The 18,364-nt window shown below is 55.9% G+C and overlaps 5 protein-coding genes across 5 annotated transcripts in view; 3 read left to right on the top strand and 2 right to left on the bottom strand.

Annotated features, from left to right (window-relative positions):
- On the top strand, positions 1 to 1,375 carry GUITHDRAFT_165712 (hypothetical protein). Its single transcript, XM_005823425.1, has 10 exons — positions 1 to 201; positions 257 to 308; positions 356 to 484; positions 533 to 602; positions 646 to 703; positions 786 to 845; positions 952 to 993; positions 1,034 to 1,069; positions 1,119 to 1,240; positions 1,318 to 1,375. Exons 1-10 carry the CDS (start codon positions 127 to 129, stop codon positions 1,328 to 1,330), a joined length of 657 nt encoding a protein of 218 aa, XP_005823482.1. The 5' UTR covers positions 1 to 126; the 3' UTR covers positions 1,331 to 1,375.
- An 824-nt stretch (positions 1,376 to 2,199) lies between these two features.
- On the bottom strand, positions 2,200 to 3,020 carry GUITHDRAFT_57118 (hypothetical protein; the record flags this gene model as incomplete). Its single annotated transcript, XM_005823424.1, has 8 exons — positions 2,200 to 2,256; positions 2,306 to 2,395; positions 2,448 to 2,507; positions 2,587 to 2,635; positions 2,678 to 2,729; positions 2,773 to 2,839; positions 2,887 to 2,919; positions 2,967 to 3,020. Coding segments are annotated over 8 exons (462 nt in total), but the record flags the coding sequence as incomplete, so codon positions are not given.
- Positions 3,021 to 8,093: 5,073 nt separating this feature from the next.
- GUITHDRAFT_117278 (hypothetical protein) lies at positions 8,094 to 9,603 on the top strand (the record flags this gene model as incomplete). The annotated part of the gene is made up of 9 exons (XM_005823423.1): positions 8,094 to 8,279; positions 8,330 to 8,446; positions 8,503 to 8,540; positions 8,589 to 8,647; positions 8,702 to 8,760; positions 8,913 to 8,949; positions 9,055 to 9,335; positions 9,450 to 9,519; positions 9,581 to 9,603. The coding sequence occupies 9 exons, from the start codon at positions 8,094 to 8,096 to the stop codon at positions 9,601 to 9,603; spliced, it is 870 nt and encodes a 289-aa protein (XP_005823480.1).
- A 105-nt stretch (positions 9,604 to 9,708) lies between these two features.
- GUITHDRAFT_78856 (hypothetical protein) lies at positions 9,709 to 12,003 on the bottom strand (the record flags this gene model as incomplete). The annotated part of the gene is made up of 1 exon (XM_005823422.1): positions 9,709 to 12,003. The coding sequence occupies one exon, from the start codon at positions 12,001 to 12,003 to the stop codon at positions 9,709 to 9,711; it is 2,295 nt and encodes a 764-aa protein (XP_005823479.1).
- Positions 12,004 to 13,813: 1,810 nt separating this feature from the next.
- GUITHDRAFT_165711 (hypothetical protein) overlaps positions 13,814 to 18,364 on the top strand; it is a gene marked incomplete at its 3' end in the record, with an annotated part of 4,926 nt that continues 375 nt past the window's right edge. The window contains exons 1-5 of the mRNA XM_005823421.1: positions 13,814 to 14,148; positions 14,269 to 16,600; positions 16,648 to 17,629; positions 17,672 to 18,154; positions 18,203 to 18,292. Of these exons, the coding sequence (XP_005823478.1) occupies positions 14,100 to 14,148; positions 14,269 to 16,600; positions 16,648 to 17,629; positions 17,672 to 18,154; positions 18,203 to 18,292 (3,936 nt within the window). The 5' untranslated portion in view covers positions 13,814 to 14,099. The remainder of the gene's footprint in view (positions 14,149 to 14,268; positions 16,601 to 16,647; positions 17,630 to 17,671; positions 18,155 to 18,202; positions 18,293 to 18,364) is intronic.

The following is an 18,364-nucleotide window of genomic DNA, read 5'->3' as shown; positions in this document are numbered from 1 at the left end:
GAGGAGGAGAGGAGAGGAGGGGGAGGACTGGAAAACCTGAGGCTCCCCCGAAGAGCAGAGTTGCATAAGGAAGGAGGAGGCTGTGGGCTGAAGTTCAGGTGGCTAATCTTGGCCGGGCTGGGCTGCATGACGACTGTGGAGGCTCTCGGGAGCGCGAGGGTTCCCAGACCTCTGCTGCCCAAGAGCATCGGACAGAAGCAGGTGAAGGCGCCTGATGGTCTTGTCCTCCCCTGTCTGTGTCTTAGAACGGAGGCAGATGATGACATTGAGGGGGGGAAACAGTGAAGGAGGCAGCAAGGCGCAGTCCGGTAGGCGATCAGCTACCATGCGCTTCATGAGAGTGACTGCGTGCCAGGAGAGGCGAATGTTCCAGCCGCTTCCTCCTCGTCACAGCGTGCTGCTGACGCAACCAGTGCCTACTGGGTGATCGCTGGAGTTATCACCGGACTTTGCCTGCTGTCAGGGCAGCTCGCAATCATCGCAGGTGCGTCTCCTGCAGCTGCGCCCCCCCTAGCTCACTCGCATGCTCCAGGCAACATCGTCGGGCTCGCGTATCCCACCTACTACAGCCTCAAGGCCTTGAACCAGAGCAAGCAGCCCGGGTGCGAGCCCATTACGTTTCTTTCTCTCCTCATGTTGGAGCAGCGGAGAGCTGCTGCAGGCTCGGCTGCTCACGTACTGGACCTGCTTTGCCCTGCTCCAGGTAAATATCTCCTTCCTCTCATCTTCATTCTCTTTCCTATCGCCATCCTATCTCCGTCCTCTGAAAATGTTGCTGCCTGCAGCTCGTGGAGGGGGTGGTAATGCCCTGGCGATGGAACATCCCCCACTACTACGCCGTGAAGGTCAGGAGGAGGAGGGGGAGGGGGAGGAGGAGAGAAGAGGCGAGTCTCAGAGCAGGAGCGCGTGGCGGGGAGGAGAGAGAAGGATGGGGGCTGAGGCGCGTTGCAGGTGGTTCTGCTGGTCTGGATGCACAACGAGGGCGCTCGAGCGGTGAGAGGAGCTCTCCGAGGCGTGACTGACCACGTCCCAGATCTACAACAAGTGGCTCAAGCCGCTGGCGAGGACGGTGAGCGAGAGGAGAGACAGGCTGCTGCTGGCATGTGACGGGAGGACAGCACGAGGGGAAGGTGGAAGCGAAACTCAGTGAGGCTGTCGAGCTGGTTCAAGACAGAGTAGCTCTCCTCAAGTCCATCACTTCGCATGCCCTCAGGAACTTCGCTCGTTCTGTGATTCAGAGGTACTTGACTTGTGCCTTCTCCTTCCCTCGTTTGACTCGTTTTTCTTCGTTCCCTTCTCCCTCTCGCTACCCCCCAGCATTCCCATGTGAGGTTCTTGTCAAGTGCAGCACTTGTAGTAAAGGTTTGCCAACGTCATCTCGTCGTCGCGTTGATCTACTCAATCGTTCTATGCTGAGATGCAGCTGCCTCTGTGCGGTAACTCTGGTAGTGGGAGGAGGAGATCATTCACTTGACGGTGATGACCTTGGGCTGCTTGTCTCTGGATCAGCAAGTCAACGAAGCGTCTAGTCCAGCTGGGGTCTTCACTTACTTGCCGTCCTGTAGCTGGAAGCCGGCTGGTAGGACGCACTTGGTGCTGGAGGGTTGACTCAAAGGAGGAGAGGAGGGGAGGAGGGTCGTACCTCTCACAGAGAGGTTTGATGAACTTAGTGTTCTGACGGGGCAGCCGCTGGAAAAACTGCAAGAGAGGAACATGAGAAGAAGCTGAGATGCTCTAAAGCTCCGTAGCTTGCCTGCAAGCCTGCAAGCCTCTCGACGATCTCGATGGGATAAGAATACTTGGATAGATCATCCTTGTCGTCGATGACCTGAGTAGCCTCAGCCATCGCAAGCTACAAGGATGAGGACTGGGGGAAGGGAGGAGAAAGTGAGGGGGAAAGAGGAGATGGGGGAGCGAGGGGAGGGAACCTCATTAGGGACCACGAAGGCTCCGAGAGCGATGGGCTTGGCAGGTGTGCGACCCACTGGAAGGGATGAGGGGAGGGAGGGGAGGGGAGGGCAATGGCTTACATGGCACGAGAGCAGAGGCGTTGGGGTCTGAAATCTGTCAGTCACGGAGGGTCAAGTCATGTCCAAGCACCAGTTTTCGTCGGAGCAGCTGCTGGGGTCAAGCTGGCCTGAGCGCTCCTGGTGGGAAGTGCCATGATGACCTGCGGCTGTCAGCGCGGGACAGCGGGAGGAGCGAAACCTTGAAGAAGTGCGTGGGGACTTGAAGAGACGGAGGGTTGCCAAGCACCTGACAGGAGGATGAGAAATGTGAGGAGGAGGAGGAGGAGGGGGGCGACCTGATGCTGCATGTAGTAGTTGCCATCCGCTTCCTTCTTGGGGAGAAAGAGAGGACCGCTGATAACAAAGACATCCGAGAACTCCCCCTTCTTGACCTGCTCCCTCCTCAGCCTCCTGAGCCTCCCCTTCCTCCTCTCTCACAAGGTTGCGGCACCATCGCTCCATGCGCTCCCAGTAACCCCGGTTGAAGCCTGCTCCAACCTGACAGCCTCACGAGTAAGGGATGAGGACGAGGAGCATGAGAGGAGGAGGAGGAGGAGGAGGAGGAGGAGGGCGAAACCTGTGGGGAGATGTTGGAGAGGAGAAAAGTTTCATCCAGCGCATTCTGTCTGTGCGCGGGGTCAGAGGAGCCATGAGGAGGAGACGGTTACGAGAATTTCACGTCCGCCGCCGCGACCAGATGTCCTCGGTCGAAGCCGCTGCCTGCAGGCTGCAGTCATGCGAGGAGGGAGGTGGAGGGATGAACCCTTGTAGTCCGCGAGACGAGAGCGCAAGTGCGGGGGGTCAGTCTCATCCTCCTGGAAGTTCTCGGTCTGCGGGGAGGAGGATCACTGGACATAAACCCGCGCACGGGCGTCACCTTAGCTCGGCTCCCCTCGCCTCGGAGTGTCTCCTGCTCGAACATTTCAGACTCCCCGACCGGCTTGGCAGCCTCGAGACCTCGCAGAGATGCTCGCAGACCCAGTTGGGGTTTCGAGTCTGACGGTTGAAGGAGGTCTGAGAGTGCGTGAGGCTTCGACACCCCCAGCTCTCATGCCCCCACCACGTAGCCCTGCCGGAACTTGATGTTGTCAAAGCCCGGCCATCCCGCCCACTGCCTGCAGCCTTTTGTCTCAGCATCTCGTCTCTAGGTGCCTCCTGCCGCCTCACAGAGCAGCGACAGCAGTCGGCAGGTTGGCTGGGAGGGTTGGGGCTCCAGTGATGAGAAAATCAGACGCCGGTCGCGACGGTGTGCCTGCATGGCGTTCAAGTCAGACCAGCATGTCCTTGCCAAGCGCTGCCTCAGCTGAGAGCTGGGCTCGTTGAGCTCTCTTGCTTCACCTGTGATGAGCATGCTGGGAACAAGCGCGTTGTTGTCGCAGCCAGCTGACCGCAGCTTGAGGGAGTACCTGTGAGCACAGGCAGCTCAGAGGCAGCTAGACTGGACAAGACGCGATCACCCGATGCCGAGACCGACAGCTCCGCTGACACAAGCAGCAGCGATCGCCTGACAAGCGAAGATCAGACGCAGAAAGCTGAGATGTCAAAGATGAAGAGACGGTGGTGATACCCCGCTGTGCTGAAGTGGATAAGCAGAAGAGAGAATTGAGGGGGAAGGGGGAAAGGGCAAGGAATACAAAAGGAAGGAGGAGGACAGGAGGAGGAGGAGGAGGAGGAGGAGGAGGAGGAGGAGGAGGAGGAGGAGGAGGAGGAGGAGGAGAAAGAGCGGGGGAACATGAGGGGGAGGACAGGAGGAGGATATGGATGGGAGGAGCATGAGAGGAGGAGGAGCATGAAGATGGGAAGGAGGAAATGGAGTAGCGGTAAGAGGAGGAGGAGGAGCAGTAGCAGCAGTAGCAGCAGCAGCGGTAAGAGGAGGAGCAATAGCAGCAGCAGCAGCAGCAGCAGCAGCAGCAGCAGTGGTAAGAGGAGGAGGAGGAGGAGGAGGAGGACCAGCAGCAGCAGCAGCGGCGGTAAGAGGAGGAGGAGGAGGAGGAGGAGGAGGAGCAGCAGCAGCAGCAGCAGCAGCAGCAGTGGTAAGAGGAGGAGGAGGAGAAGGAGGAGAAGGAGGAGGAGGAGAAGGAGTATCAGCAGCAGCAGCGGTAAGAGGAGCAGCAGGGGTTGTCATTGTTTGTCTTTTGTCGTCGCTGTCGCACCTGCAAGGGCGCCATTGTCTTCGGACAACTAATAACTAGCGAACGTGAACCGTTACATTGATCGTTACATATTGGTTACATGAAAGTTCTGGCAAGCCCCGGGCCGGGCCCGGCGTTCCGAAGTTCAACGGTTATCGTGACCTCAGTCGCGCGGCCGCGCCGGACTCCGAGGCTCGGACCCGGGACCGGCAGCGCCAGCCGGTACATTGACGGTCACCCGTGCGGGACGGTGCCACTTACCACTGACTGAGTGGTCAGTGCCAGGCCGCCTGCCGGGGCAGCCGGGAACTTGAATGCGGCCGGCAGTGCCGGGCGGGCCCGGCTACCGCCCTGTGAGTGCGGGCCGCGCCGCTCTGCGGCTCGGCCGCTGTCCGCCCCCGCCGGCCCACCCGGGGTGGCAACGCCAGTGCGGGCCGCCCCGGCCGGGCCCGCGGCCGGGACCGTGACGGCGACCGGCCCGGCGGGCCGGGCGGTCAATGCGTTGTCGGGTCAAGGAACTTGCTGACAATTGGGATTTGTACCAGATCCAGGCGTTTTCCAGTACAAAATTGTGTGTGAGTAAAAAATCCAAGGATTGGAAGGTTTGAAAATCCATTTCCAGCGCTGCAAGTTCAACGGCAACCGGGGGTAATTGAGAGCTTAGATAAGTAAACAATCGTTCCTATTTGTCTTTGGATAGGGTCACATAGCGCTTGTATAGTGAAGTAATGATTTGTACCAGAACCTGATGGGTAGGCGTGGTAGTATTTCAAATATTCGAACCCAACGGACGCGACAGGGGGGTGGGGGGTACAGGTCTTGGTCTGGTACTGTAATGGGTACCTTTTAAAATACATTTAGCAGAGGGTGTCTCCCTCCCCATCTCCCTGCCCTCCACACTTGCGCATCCCTATCCTTCCCTGTCCATGAGTCTCAGACTCTCGTCAGACCTTCCCTGATGACCCTCAACTTTCTTTCACGCTTCTGTCTGCCTTGTCCTTCCTCAACTTGCTGGGAATTCAAACTCTGAAACCATGCCCATGAGTTGACTAGCACTGAGTTTCTCAGTTTGAATGCGGGAGGAAAGATGATTCATGGAATGAAACTCAGGTGTGCATATTTTAAGCTGATGGATACGAGTCGTATAGTACTGGCAAATGACTGTCATTTTACTTCTTAATGATACAGCATCAAGAACTTGCTCTCGATCCATCAGTACTTGCAAAGGGTCATTTTTCAGACAGAACTTCGAGTTCATCTTTATTTTGCGTCGATCCACACGATGACATCTGTCTGATACACTATGTTTGATGAATAGTAAGAAAGAAAGGCTGAACTGTGCACCGCTTGACTGAAATTTTTACAATACTCTTCAATTGTGTAAGAGAGCATGTCACATGTAATCATACCAGGCAAACAAGTCACAGTATCGCTCCAAACCGCGTTGTGCTTGAAACTGAGGCTCTACATGAAGATGTTATCGGACTAGTCGAATGATGTACAACTTTATGGTGATACGTGGTTTAGAACTGTTGCAAAGCGGACATGGGAATATGTAGCGGCCTAGGTGATGTTTTCAACGTACTTCAATAAAACAAAGCCAAGTTGTTGCTAACAACATCATCATTTCTCCATGAGCCTGCATGACCTGATGTACATGTTAGAGAAGTCGATGCTCATTCATCAAAAGAGTGGTTAGACAAGAAATTGGTAGATGCTTCTGCGCAGCATTCTTGTGTATGTGGAATCGTGCACACTCACCGTCGTGTGGAAGTGTTTGCACATTCTTCTGCGCAAGTCTCATACATTGTCCTTATCATCTGGAATGGTTGACTTTCGCTGCAAGTAATATGAGCAGCGCAAAGTTTGGCAAACTTATCCATATGGTTGGAATGCCGGCGATGCATTGCAGCCTGCATAGCACCTGAGCGCTTTGTTCCACTTATCGCTTGGTTCCAAACAATTGATGATATCGCAGCATGCAACTCGCATTGGCCCAAGGGTGTCAAGGAAAAGATCAGGATGATGGAAGGGCGAGAATGCAGCGAATAAGAGAAGCTGTTCAGGCTCAGTTTACTTTGTGTAAGAAAATGCCAATGCTTTGTACATGTTAGGTTACAAAGAAAGAGGCAAGAAAGCTCTGGTATGAGACTCGAGAAGAAAGATTTATTCAAAAGGGTATGTCCATTTTCGTCTGCATGATTCAATCGGATCTAACATCAATTAACTGCTCCTGATACCATGTCAGTCTAGTCAAAACAAAGATATCAGCACCTTGAAAATTTCTTGCTTCGACTCGAGGTGAAGGAAATGAACTATGATTTACAATGCTATACGGGGTATCGTTTTGTCGCTCAAAAGCGTCTTGATTGTAAGTCATCAAATGGAACACGACATGCAATCAATTTGCAAGTCATGCCTTCATGTGGTACCTCATCACTGCCATTTGATGAATGCACTGGTATTCCTTGAAACTCTTTACATGCCTTGGCAATACTCTTGCATATTGCTCAGACCGCCCTCAAGCCCGACTCTTTGCAGCAGATTCCTATGAAATAAGTATAGATCATGCTGTCTCCGTGACATGCTTCATGACTTCCTACTTATTGCTCATGAGAGTCAATGTCATCCATCGTACAGCGCCACTAGCGGACGGTCCGTGCGGAGTACTCCTTATTCAAGCTGCTAAAATCTATGATGATCAACCCTCTTTACATGTGTTTGCAATCACAGAGATGTTTTCAGACTGCTGCGCTCACACCAGATTCTGCAGGGATTGCCTCTGCTTGTCCTCGTCTGAGCTCTCCTGCTGCAGATGAGTCACGTCTGCGTAACATTCACTTGCTAACCTTGGATATGCAACCAGGGAAGGGAAGGGGCAAGGCTTGAGAGCTCCCTCTGATCTACAAGGGTGGTCTATGTTGGTCGGAGGCAGGGTAGGGTCCAAAACTTGACCCCATCGGAGAAGGCACTTTCACTGGGAAACAGGTGGGTCCAAAGCATCATAGTTTGAACAGGGGAGGTACCGCATAAACTATTTTGGTACAAGTTTTCCTAATGGTACTCTATATGTACCATTAAATTGGTACTGTTGGTACAATTATTTGCTACCAGGAAGTACCCTACCCCCTTAAACAGGTCCCAACCAATTTGAATCAGCTCCCAGCCGTCTGACCCACCCCAGACCCCAACTGCCATTTGCTATTCACATGTGTGGAAGGATACCCCCACAGAAAACTATTGGAAACCAGAGGGGTCAGTTGAGAGCGACAACGCTATGTCGACGCCGGTCGGACCCGGCGTTTGTCGGACCGGGACTCAGGCTCACTGCCGGCGGCCGGCGCTTTATGGCCGGGCCCCAGCACCGGCGTGACGGCGGAAACATCAAGTTGGTCGGATCGGTCACCGGCCGCCGGGCCCCGCGGCCCGCCGCCGGGGCGGCCGGCGTGGCCCACTGGGCCGGGGCCACCGTCACGGTCTGAAAATAACGGTTGCGACAACCAATTGCAATACCGTTACAAGTTCAAGTACTGCACCGGAAAATGCCGTTCAAAAAGGCGTGTAACGAATGGCTGGGGCCGGGAGCAGGGAAACAGAACCAAACGCTAAGACGACATGGCAGAGACGAGGAGAGACATGCATGTTAGAGGGGGAGGTATAGGAAGAGGAAGAGGTAGAGGTAGAGGTAGAGGTAGAGGTAGAGGTAGAGGTAGAGGTAGAGGTAGAGGTAGAGGTAGAGATAGAGGTAGAGGTAGAGGTAGAGATAGAGGTAGAGGTAGAGATAGAGATAGAGGTAGAGGTAGAGGTAGAGGTAGAGATAGAGGTAGAGGTAGAGGTAGAGGTAGAGGTAGAGGTAGAGGTAGAGGTAGAGGTAGAGGTAGAGGTAGAGGTAGAGGTAGAGGTAGAGGTAGAGATCTTCGACCTTGTGGGTTGTCAAAGAGCTGAGGAGCTGATGCTGATAAATTCATTGCGACAGAACATGGCAGGCACGACCAAGTCAAAATCCAAGAGCATGTGCTTCCTGCTCGACGACGAGAACACAAGTCCCAATGGACGAGTAGATGTGAAGAGCGCGAGACATTCCATGCCGACTCCGATGCGCGCGAGGGAGGAAAATCCAGCAGACGCCAAGATCCAGGTAGAGGCAGCAGACAGTGGCGAGCCAGGGACCTGCTGATACAGCGGCAGGAGCTGCTGTCGCAGTACAAGAAAGCTCAGGAGGAGCGGATGGAGCTCGAGTCTAGGTTCTCCTCCTCCTTCTCTAGCAAGAAGAGTGTTCTTGCTTCTGCCGATGAGCCTCTAGAGGTGAAGCGATTGACATGATGATAATGCTGCTGCAGCTGCTGACGATCGTCCACCAGGATCGACATTGCGGTGAAAATGGCGGCAGAAACTCTGAGTAGAGAGGAAGGGAGAGGCGATCAAGGAAGCACTGAGTGTGCAGCAGATATGTCTACATGCTATCGTCTGAGGTTGACACCTTGAAGAAGCGACTTGAGGCAGCAGGTGCGAGGACGGGGAGGACGAGGACGAAGGGAAGGAGACTGACGTTGGTGCTAGAGCGACGCGTTAGCTCGATAGATACAGCAGAAGCGAAGAAGCACCTTGACTTCAGCGACGTGACAGCCAGCGAGACTGACAGTAGGAGGGGAGGGGGCAGGAGGAGTGGAGTGGAGGAGCTGCTCTGATTGTTGGGGGGGTGGGAGGGGGGGGGGGGGAGGGGAAGTTGGCTTTGAAGGAGTTTCTCTTGTTTCAATTGACTGCCTTGCAGGTGGACAAGCAAGCAAACGGCGAACGGATTCTGTCAGGTGATCTGCATCTGCCTCCTCCTACATCTTCCCTTCTATAGATCGTGTTCCTTCCTGCCCCTGCTCCTGCTCCTGCTCCTGCTCCTGCTCCTGCTCCTGTCGCAGCTCTGGTGATCTACATCAGGCACGCGAGCAACCAGGAGGCCTCGCGCAGGCTGACAGTCGCTGCTTCTCAACCCGAGTACCTCGAGATGGAGAGACGCCAACCTCCTCCTCGCTTCCATCCTCGTCCAGCCCCGCCAGTCAAGCTGCCGGCCAAAACCCCCCTTGCCCCGAAGAAGCCTTCAGCTCTCCTGCTCGCCGTGACCGTCCTCGCTGGAGGATGCCTCCTGACGCAGCAGCCTCTCCTGTTGAAAGTGCTGCGCCCACTACAGGACATGGCCAAGGTGACCCCAGACCCCGATACTTCTCCTCGTCCTCTTCCAGGTCCTGGTCCTGGTCCTGGTCCTCTTCCTCGTTTCTCTCCCTCCTCGGTGCTTGATAGCTCACTGGGGCACCAGCGGTTCTCGTGGGAAGCGATCACCAGCAGAGTGATGTGCCTGGCGCTAGCATGCGCGCAAGTGAAGCCTGGTGAGAAGAAGCTTGAGGAGGAGGGGCAGAGGAGGAGGAGAAGGTTGACACGTTCCCACAGCAGCACAGGTGGAGCTGGGGTGAGCAGGGGCAAGGAGAGCAAAGTCCAGGGAGGATGTATATGATAAGAAGCGATGTTCAAGTGTGGCTCGCGTCTCTCTCTCTCTCTCTCTCTCTCTCTCTCTCCTCTCAGTCTTCCTCCACCTCATCACGGCGGTTGAAGTCCTCCAGCTGCTTGAAGTCTTGCTTCTGCGAGAGGATCTTCTTGAGGCCGGGGGGATACGCCTCGAGCAGCGGCTTCCCGGAGTACCAGGCCTTGTAGCCGCGGCCCTCCGAGCAGTAGGCCTTGGACTTGGCGGAGACGCGGAGGACCTTGTAGATGCGGACCATGTTGTTCTTGGAGGTGAAGACTTCTTCGAAGGTGTCGGGAGGAAACTGAGGGATGGAGGGGTCGAGCCTGAAGTTGACGGTGCGGTAGATGAGACTCTTGCGCATCATGTCCGAAGGCTTCCCGCTCTGATCCTGCCAGAAGTCCTCAGGCTTGATGTCCTTGTACACTGACCCTCCTATCCTCGCCATGTGAGGAGACTTGGCGATGTCGTCGCCCCACATATTGCCGTACCTCGTGCTCCACACCAGCACGTAGTCGGCCAGGTGCCGGACGATCCTGTGGGCCTTCTTGACCGGGGACACGAGGGCGCGGCCGAGCAGCGCGATGTGCTCATGGTTCCACGTATTGCCGTCGGCGATGGTGGTGCGGTTGGCGATGCCGTTGATCTGGTAGCCGTAGTCCCACCAGGAGAGGACGCGGGAGTCTTGGGGCGTGTTGTCTCGCAGCCACCAGTAGGACTCGCGGAAGTCGTCGATGATGACGGGCTCTCCGGTCTTGGACCTCGCCATGAGCATGATGGAGGGGCTCGAGAGGTTCTCGGCCATGCGGTGGCAGTGGACCCAGTAGTAGAGGAGGCCGGAGAGGGTCATGAAGAGCCAGACCCCCGCCAGCACCTTGCGGAGCATCAGGTTCTCGCTGTAGATCTCGTTCAGCTCCTGGAAGAAGGGATGGCTCGTGAGCTCTCCCCCCTTCTTCCCCTTCTTCCCCTGAGCTTTCTTGACGTTCTTGGCTGCCGCTGACTTGGCCGTGACCGGGTCCGCCGGCTCCTCCAGGTCCTCCAGGTGCTGAGAGATGCTCCAGGTGATGACGAGCTCCAGCGCCACCCCGGCGACGACGGAGGAGGCAGGAGCGAGGATGAGGATGAGGCGGATCATCTTGCGGGAGAAGTACATGGAGATGGCAGTGTAGGTGATGACGAACAGCTTCTGGTCGGTCAAGTTGAAGAACATGGACACGAAGCCGATGGGGGCCAGGTAGCACACGATGTGGAAGTACTGGTAGTACATCTCATCCCTGGTCGCCTGGTGCTCTGCGACCGAGTCGACCAGCGGATTTCCCGTCCTCGTGTGCTGCACAAAGAGTCCCCGCACGCGAGCAGAGATGGGCCCGAGGTAGCCACGGGGCATGAAGATCATGATCCCCACAAGCCCGGCCACCATCGCTCCTCCGAAGACGAGCATGTAGTAGTCTCGGATGCGACGCTCGCCCATGTCCGGATGCGCCCGCTCGTAGCGCTTGCAGACCTCCATGAGCTGCAGCCAGAAGAACACGAAGAGAGGGCCCAGCTGCTCCAGCGACTTGAGGGGAGCGTACCCGACGACGGGGAACTGGATGGCTCCGAGGGTGCCCATGACGTAGAAGATGGAGTAGGACTTCCACAGGTTCTGCGAGTAGCGACCGCTCATGATCAGCACGGCAGCATGGACTCCGATCATGTTGAGCACGAAGATGTAACCTCCCCATGCCGCCACCATGTAGATGTACATGAGGCCCGTCACAACTCCATACCACCACGACGAGCTGTCCCTCAGCGATCGCACCCAGAAGTAGAAGGTCCCACAGATCGCAGCCACAGCAATCCCCTCGTTGTCGTACCCTCCTGCCACCGATCGCATCAAGTGAGCAGGGGAGATGGCCATGAAGAAGGCCGCAGCAAGCGCGGAGTTGTAGGAGCGCGAGACTTCCCATGCCATGCCGAAGACAAACAGGCAGGAGAAGGACGCGAACCAGGAAGGGACGTAGACGCAGACGTCATTGAGCGACATTGGCTGACCGATAGCCTCCAACACGAAGTAGATGAAGGCGGAGGTGAACTGCAGGCCGCAGTAGATGGTCGTGCCGACAGGCCTGCCAAGGGGATACCAGACCTTGTCGTCATACCAGTTGAAGAAGGACCGAGATCCCTCCCAGAATCCTCGCGCATTGATCTCGTTCACCAGGTAGTCGGTAGCTCGGTAGTTGAACCAAGGGTCGAACTCATGAATTACCTTCCCGTACACTTGGACAGCATGCAGACGGATCGTGTAGGAGATGTAGAGGATGAAGAGGAGGGCATTAAGCTTCAGGAACCAAGAAGCAGCACTAGCGATCATCCCTTCACAGACATGGGTAAGGGACAGGCTCGCAGAGCTGGCAGCGTTGGTACCTTCGAGGTCTGTTCAGGAGGGAACAACGGCAGTGAGAACTTGGACGGAAATCCAGGCCCTGGAGGAGGCACAAAGGTGTCACTCGTGGAGGCTGTCTGCAAGTATCTGCTGCTCGGAGGCTGATGAAGTTGCAACAGTACAACAGCCAGTCTCGTCCTCAACTGTGCTCACGACAATAATCTCACACACGCCTTCAAGTTGAACAACCTCATCTGCACACTCAGACCTTCCACGGGCATGGGCAGCCCCCACGTCTCTCTGCCTCCCTCAAACCCCTGTCCCTCCTCTGCACTGCCTCCTCAATCAGCTCAAGGTCCCCTTCTAACACAACCTACTGGCCCCCCTCGCGATCCTCTGAGGCTGAGCCATGCATGGCTCTTGAGCAAGGCGCTAGGAACTTTCATGTCGTCACTGTAAAGATTGCAATCTCATGCCATAGATGTAACAAAGTACCACGAAGAGCTCAAACTATGAACTCCAACTTCCTGATGCTCGTCGTATCTGCTCGCCTCGTTCCTCTGTTGTTCTGTTCTTGATTTCCGTCCTTCTTACCATTCTCCTGCTCCTGCTCCTGCTCCTGCTCCTGCTCCTGCTCCTCCTCCTCCCTCCGTCCTTCCTTCCCCCCCCCTCCTCCCTCTCCTTCCTCCCTCGCTCTGTTCCCTCTTCCGCACACATGATCCACATGCAGCGCCATTACCCCCACCCCCTTCAGACATATCAAAACCACCAGTCATTCTCGCCGTTGCCATCACTTCCTTGGGTAAGTCCGTTAGAAACCGTTACAAACCACAACGTCACTGCTCCCGGCGTGCCGGGCGGGCCCGTCCGGAGAGCCGGCAGTGACTGAGACGGTCCGACGGTCACGCGCGCCGGAACTCCCGAACTTGGTACTTTTTGTTGTACCGGGATCAAAAACTTTTGACCGTACAATATTCTTTATTGGTACAATTGTACGGTGATCAAAAACCTTTGACCGTACAATATTCTTTATTGGTACAATTGTACGGTGATCAAAAACCTTTGACCGTACAATATTCTTTATTGGTACAAATTAAAAAAACATACAAAACAATTCACTGCAAGATTTGTCATCGCCCTCATTGATCCAATCATCACCCTCATACCATTCCTTTAAAATGTTTTATATGACGCTCAAGACCGAAGGGAAAGTGGGAATTGAGGGTCGGGGTAGTCCATTTAAGAGGGTAGGGACAATCAATAGGTCTGGAGGGGGTTAGGGTAGTACACAGTACCCCGTATTTGAAGGGATCGCAAAGCCTAGCCCCTTTAAAAAGTTTTAGAACCCCCTTTAAAATACATGTAAGAGTACATTATCTGCAAGATCAGGGGGTTTCGTGTGTCATCAAGAAACGAGGGGTGTTCCTCAAGGGGAAGGGGTAGGGGTGAATGTTGGTATTTCAGGGGGTAGGGGGTACATGGTTTTAGATGGGTCGTGGATCAAAGCTTTTTGTACAGATAGGTGGGTAGTTTATTAATAAACAAGGGGGTACTTTGATAGATTCTAGATGTCCTGCAGTGAAACTGTATCATCAGGGGGTGGGGTAGTCCAAACGTGGATATGATTATGATTCAACGGGTAGGAGGACTGATTTCGAGTGAGAGGGGTAGGGGTAGTGGAGATCGCAAGGGTGGGTAGGCGATCGGTTCTGGGTTTATTGTTACTCAGAGGGGGTGGTTGATATAGGTGGATAGAGGGTGGGTGGCTGGTTGGTCATGATCACATCGGTGCGGCAGGCATCAAGGTTTGACGGGAGGGGAAGCGAAGGGGAGGGAAGTGAGAGGAAGTGAAGTGAAGTGAAGGGCGACAGAGGGCGGCCAAGGTTGTTGGACCCACAGGACATGCCGAGAGGTATGAGTGATAACGTTCAACGCATGTGTATCGGCCTGTCCCGACGAATCTCCGACCCTGACAGGCAAAACCATGTCAACATGCTATAGAATGAGGAGACACGTGACTCCCTGTCACACTTCGCTTTGCTGAGTCTGTCTGGTATTATCGATCCTGGAGATCACCTCGGGGGATGAGATCGGAACATTTCGGTGGTCGTTTCCCCGGTGCTGTTACGGCAGGTATACGCGAAATATCTGGGAGAAGCCAACGCACGCCCGACCGTGACAGCAGCTCAACGAGGAGACTCCACAATTTCTTGAAATTCTGTTGCCTCCTCTGCCTCTTGACTCTTGTCAAAGGTGCCAGCGTGCCAAGTGAGATATCGATAGGGGGACTGTTCGTAGTCGAATGGTCCTCGTCCTACTGGGAGCGGTACATCGCAGCTGCAGCGCAAGCAGCCGTTGAGATCATCAACGAGAGGAACTTCCTGCATGGCAGCCGACTGAAACTGTACATCGCCGACATGTCCATCACGCGGTCGATGAGCCCCAACGTCCTCATCTCGCCTTCCAGTTTCAACCAACTGCTGGAGGGCTCCATGGTGGATGCCCTGGACTACACGCACGCTCAGAAGTTTGCTGCTCTGATCGGCCCCGGCTACAGCTCAGAGGCCGTCAGCTTGAGCCCCTGGCTGTATCAACAGGATCTTCTCAGTGTCCTTGTAAGCGCTACAAGTCCTGTGTTCTCCAATCGAACAAGATTCCCGGACTACGCCAGGATTTGTCCTCCTGACTCGTACCAGGGCTGGGCGATCGCGGACCTGATGCAATCGTTGAAGTTCAAGTCTTGCCAGATCCTGAGCTGTGCAGACGTCTATTGCGCCGGCCTCACCAGCGTTTTCGTGCAGCACGCCAAAGCGAAGGGAATTCGCTTCACTCAAAATGTGTGGAGCTATGTAGATCAGACGTCTGTGGCGGCAAACTTGCAGGCGATAGTTGCTGACTGTGTAGCTCCTAACGTCTTTGTGCTTCTCATGACGGACGTGCAAGCTAAGGTTGTGTTTGCTGCGGCGAAGCAACTGAACCTGCTGGATAGACTGGTATGGATAGGAAGCGAGGGAGTGAGCAGCTTGCTTCCTTCAGAGTTGCCTGGCAACTACATCGGGCTGAGAATGGCTTGGAATGAAAGCAGCCAGAGCATCAGCGACCTCAAGACGTTGTGGTCTCGCAAGCCCATCCAGTTCTCTAGCGCAGCCTATGGTAACGTGAGCATGCCAGACCAAAGCATGTGGCGGAGCTACTCTTATCTGCCTCTGGCTTACGATGCCGTGTTCGCTCTAGCTTACGCCTTCCAGGCCATGATCGAGCGAAACGAGTCGATCTACAACACCTCAGCTCTGGAGAACGCCCTGCTTGACGTCAAGTTCGAAGGCGCTTCGGGTTACGTCTCCTTCGCCTCCAACTTGGGGCCCAAAGTGGGCAGGTATGACGTGGTCTATCAATCTGTTGCCCGAAACTTCTCCATCGTTGGGAAATGGAGCAGCGCAGGAGGATTCAGCTCGTTGGAGAACTTGAATCTTGCAAGAGATGGTGCTCTGGGGGTCTGCCAAGGGATCGTCCTGGGAGGGATGTTCGTGGAGAACTGGAACCCCGGGTACAAGGACGAGGACGCCGCATCGGCAGCACGGATAGCGACCATGATGATCAATCAAGATCCTACTCTGCTGCCAGGGATCACCGTCAGCATGGTCATCGGCGACACTTCGGCTGTTCGCGCGATCTCTCAGAACGGTTTCCTGTCGGCGGCTCAGTTCAACATTGTGAAGCAGGAGGCTCTCGCTGCCATCGCCGAGGATCTTCACTCCAAGGGGGTGACGGCGGTTGTTGGCCCAGGCTTCAGCTCTGAATCCATCCTCGTCTTGCCCTCCCTCAACAGTCTGGGGATGGTCGAGGTGAGCTTCAGCGCCACCAGCGCCGACCTCTCGAACAAGCAGCTCTACCCCAACTTCGCGCGCACTTGCCCCCCCGACGACCTGCAGGGTCGAGCCATCGCTGACGTCCTGGCACATTTCAAGTGGACGAAATGTCAGCTGATCGGCTGCGTTGACGTCTACTGCACGGGGCTGGCACGGACGTTCCTGCAGCGGAGCAAGGAGCTGAACATCGAGGTGGAGCAGGTTCACTTCTGGGAGTTCAACAATCCCTCGGGGACGCAGGCGCTGATCAAGACCATCTACGAGAACTGCAGCAACTCGCGGCTCTTCGTGCTGGCCATGCACGACCACGACGCCCTGGAGATCTTTCAGGCTGCCGACACCATCGGGGCTACCGGCAACATCGTGTGGATGGGGAGCGAGTCGGTCACGTCCATCAGCTCGGGGCTGCCCTACGGCTATCTGGGGATGAAGATTGGGTTCAACCACACCAACTCTCACTTCAACAGGTTGCAAACCTTGTGGGAGAGCCTGAGCCCCTCCGAGTACCCGGGGGTCGACAAGCTGCTGACCAACCCCTACCTCGTCCTCTCCTACGACGCCACCTTTGCCATAGCCCGCGCGTTCGACGCCATGATCCGTAACGGAGTCTCCATCTTCAACGTCTCCGCCGTTGTCGAGACCATAGGGGCCCTGACGTTCGAAGGCGCTTCAGGGAAGGTCAGCTTTGACAAGAACCTCGACCCGAGCTACGCCAAGTAGGAGACTGACTCTCCTTGTCCGCCTTGCTGACCCTGACGCGCAGGTATGACCTCGTCAACCAGCAGGCCAACGCGACCGTCTCCATCGCACGGTGGGAGGCCGGGAGTATCACCCACTTGGTCATGTTGGACCAGCCGACTGACTGGCTGGACGTGGCGGTGACGTGGCCGGGGCCTAGCGGAAGGGACGTGATGCCCGTGTGCAAGTCAGCGAACCAGTCGTCTTCTCAGCTCCTGCTAAAGGTTCTGCTGTCTGTCTGCCTCTCCCTCCTTGTTGTCTTCGCAATCGCCATGCTCCTCTGGTGCTACCTGTGCAGACCAGTGCGGACGGAGGACGAGGACGGGGAGGTGATCAAGATGATCAACAAGATCCGGTCGGAGTTGAAGATCACGATCAAGGACGGGTTTCTCACGAGCAGGGAGGCGAACACCAGGAGGTACAGGTTGTCAAAGGGCCGCATGAAGGTCATCGACTATCGCTTCCTTGTCAACACCGCCAGGTTCGCGCTGATGAAGGAGTTCGAGACGAAGCACGTCAACGGTTTCTGCAACTGGTTGAGGAATCAGGCGTCTGTCAGCCTCCCCTTTGCCGAGTCTCACCGCGTTCTCATCGGAGAGGTTCACTCCAGCTTCCATGACGTCAACCAAGCCGCCGGCAGCTTCGCCACCTCGCAGCAAGAGCGCTACCACCGCCTGGGCGACTTCGTGATCAGCACGTGCGAAGCGATGCTGTCGCCCGGGAGCTCTGCGTGTGACCCGACGATTGAGGAGAGCGACGAGTTCGAGGCGAGGTTCGGCTACTTCCTGGACAAGACGACGAGGATCAACCTGTGGAACGACGAGGAGCTCAATCTCTTTGCCAAGCTCAAGGTTGCCATCGCCAAGCACATGGCGCTGCTGGGGCGAGACTGCCAAGATCGCTTCGACGAGATGAAGAAGGAGGAAGCAGGCCACGTCTTGACCTCCTTCCGGGACTCGCAGGAGCCGCCCAGGAGGTTCTCTCCCTACAAGCAATCGGATGCTGAGGTGAGGAAGAGCTTGGGGGGTAGAGGAGACTGACTGCTGCAGGTGCTCGCCATCCGCCTGCACGAGGAGGACTCGCGCGACGCCTCCTACCAGGACGAGATCAAGATGATTCAGATCTCCCCCACAGGCATCCGCGTACACAACGAGGAAGTGTTTGTGGCGCAGCTGCACTTGCGGGCGAAGCTGATGAATCACGCCTTCCAGAAGAAGGTCCTGCAGGTCGTGCAGTCCCACGAGTCGCCCTCGGGGAGGGAGAGCCTGGACAAGGAGTCGCAGGGGGCGAGCGAAGAGCTGATCCCCTCCTCCTCCGACCACAGCACCTTCTGCGCTGACTTCGAGGAGTACGGCAACGACCTGCTGCAGCGCAAGATCTCGGTGGACTGTCAGTTCGAGGACGGGGTGAGGAGGGTTGAGATCTGCTTCGCTCCCGTCAAGTCAAAGGCGAGGATCAGTCAGAAGCTCCTCAAGTATGCAGACCCTCAGCTGCAGTGCGTTTGGCCCTACAGCGGCTACATCCTCGACCCCGTGAGCCACCTGAAGCTGCGGGGGCTGCGAGCATGACGACTGGGGCAGGTGCGGCTGTCGGTGATCGTCGACGGGCCCAAGAAAATCCTCGAGGTCTTCAAGTGGTTCGACAGCCTGGACGCCTCCTCAGGCATCTCGGTATGCAGAGGGAGGAGGAGGAGGAGGAGGAGGAGGAGGAGGAGGAGGAGGAGGAGGAGGAGGAGGAGGAGG

This window comes from Guillardia theta (genome assembly GCF_000315625.1).
Source record: "Guillardia theta CCMP2712 unplaced genomic scaffold GUITHscaffold_108, whole genome shotgun sequence".
In the NCBI taxonomy this organism is placed as follows: domain Eukaryota; class Cryptophyceae; order Pyrenomonadales; family Geminigeraceae; genus Guillardia; species Guillardia theta.
Note: the sequence above shows the minus strand (reverse complement) of the source record. Positions and strands in the feature narration are given on the sequence as shown.

Bases quoted from the DNA above. Each gene is read 5' to 3' on its own strand.
- GUITHDRAFT_165712 (XM_005823425.1), top strand. From the start codon at position 127: ATGACGACTGTGGAGGCTCTCGGGAGCGCGAGGGTTCCCAGACCTCTG. The intron at 603-645 runs GTGCGAGCCCAT...ATGTTGGAGCAG, and splicing joins AACCAGAGCAAGCAGCCCGG to CGGAGAGCTGCTGCAGGCTC. The intron at 704-785 runs GTAAATATCTCC...TGCTGCCTGCAG, and splicing joins CCTGCTTTGCCCTGCTCCAG to CTCGTGGAGGGGGTGGTAAT.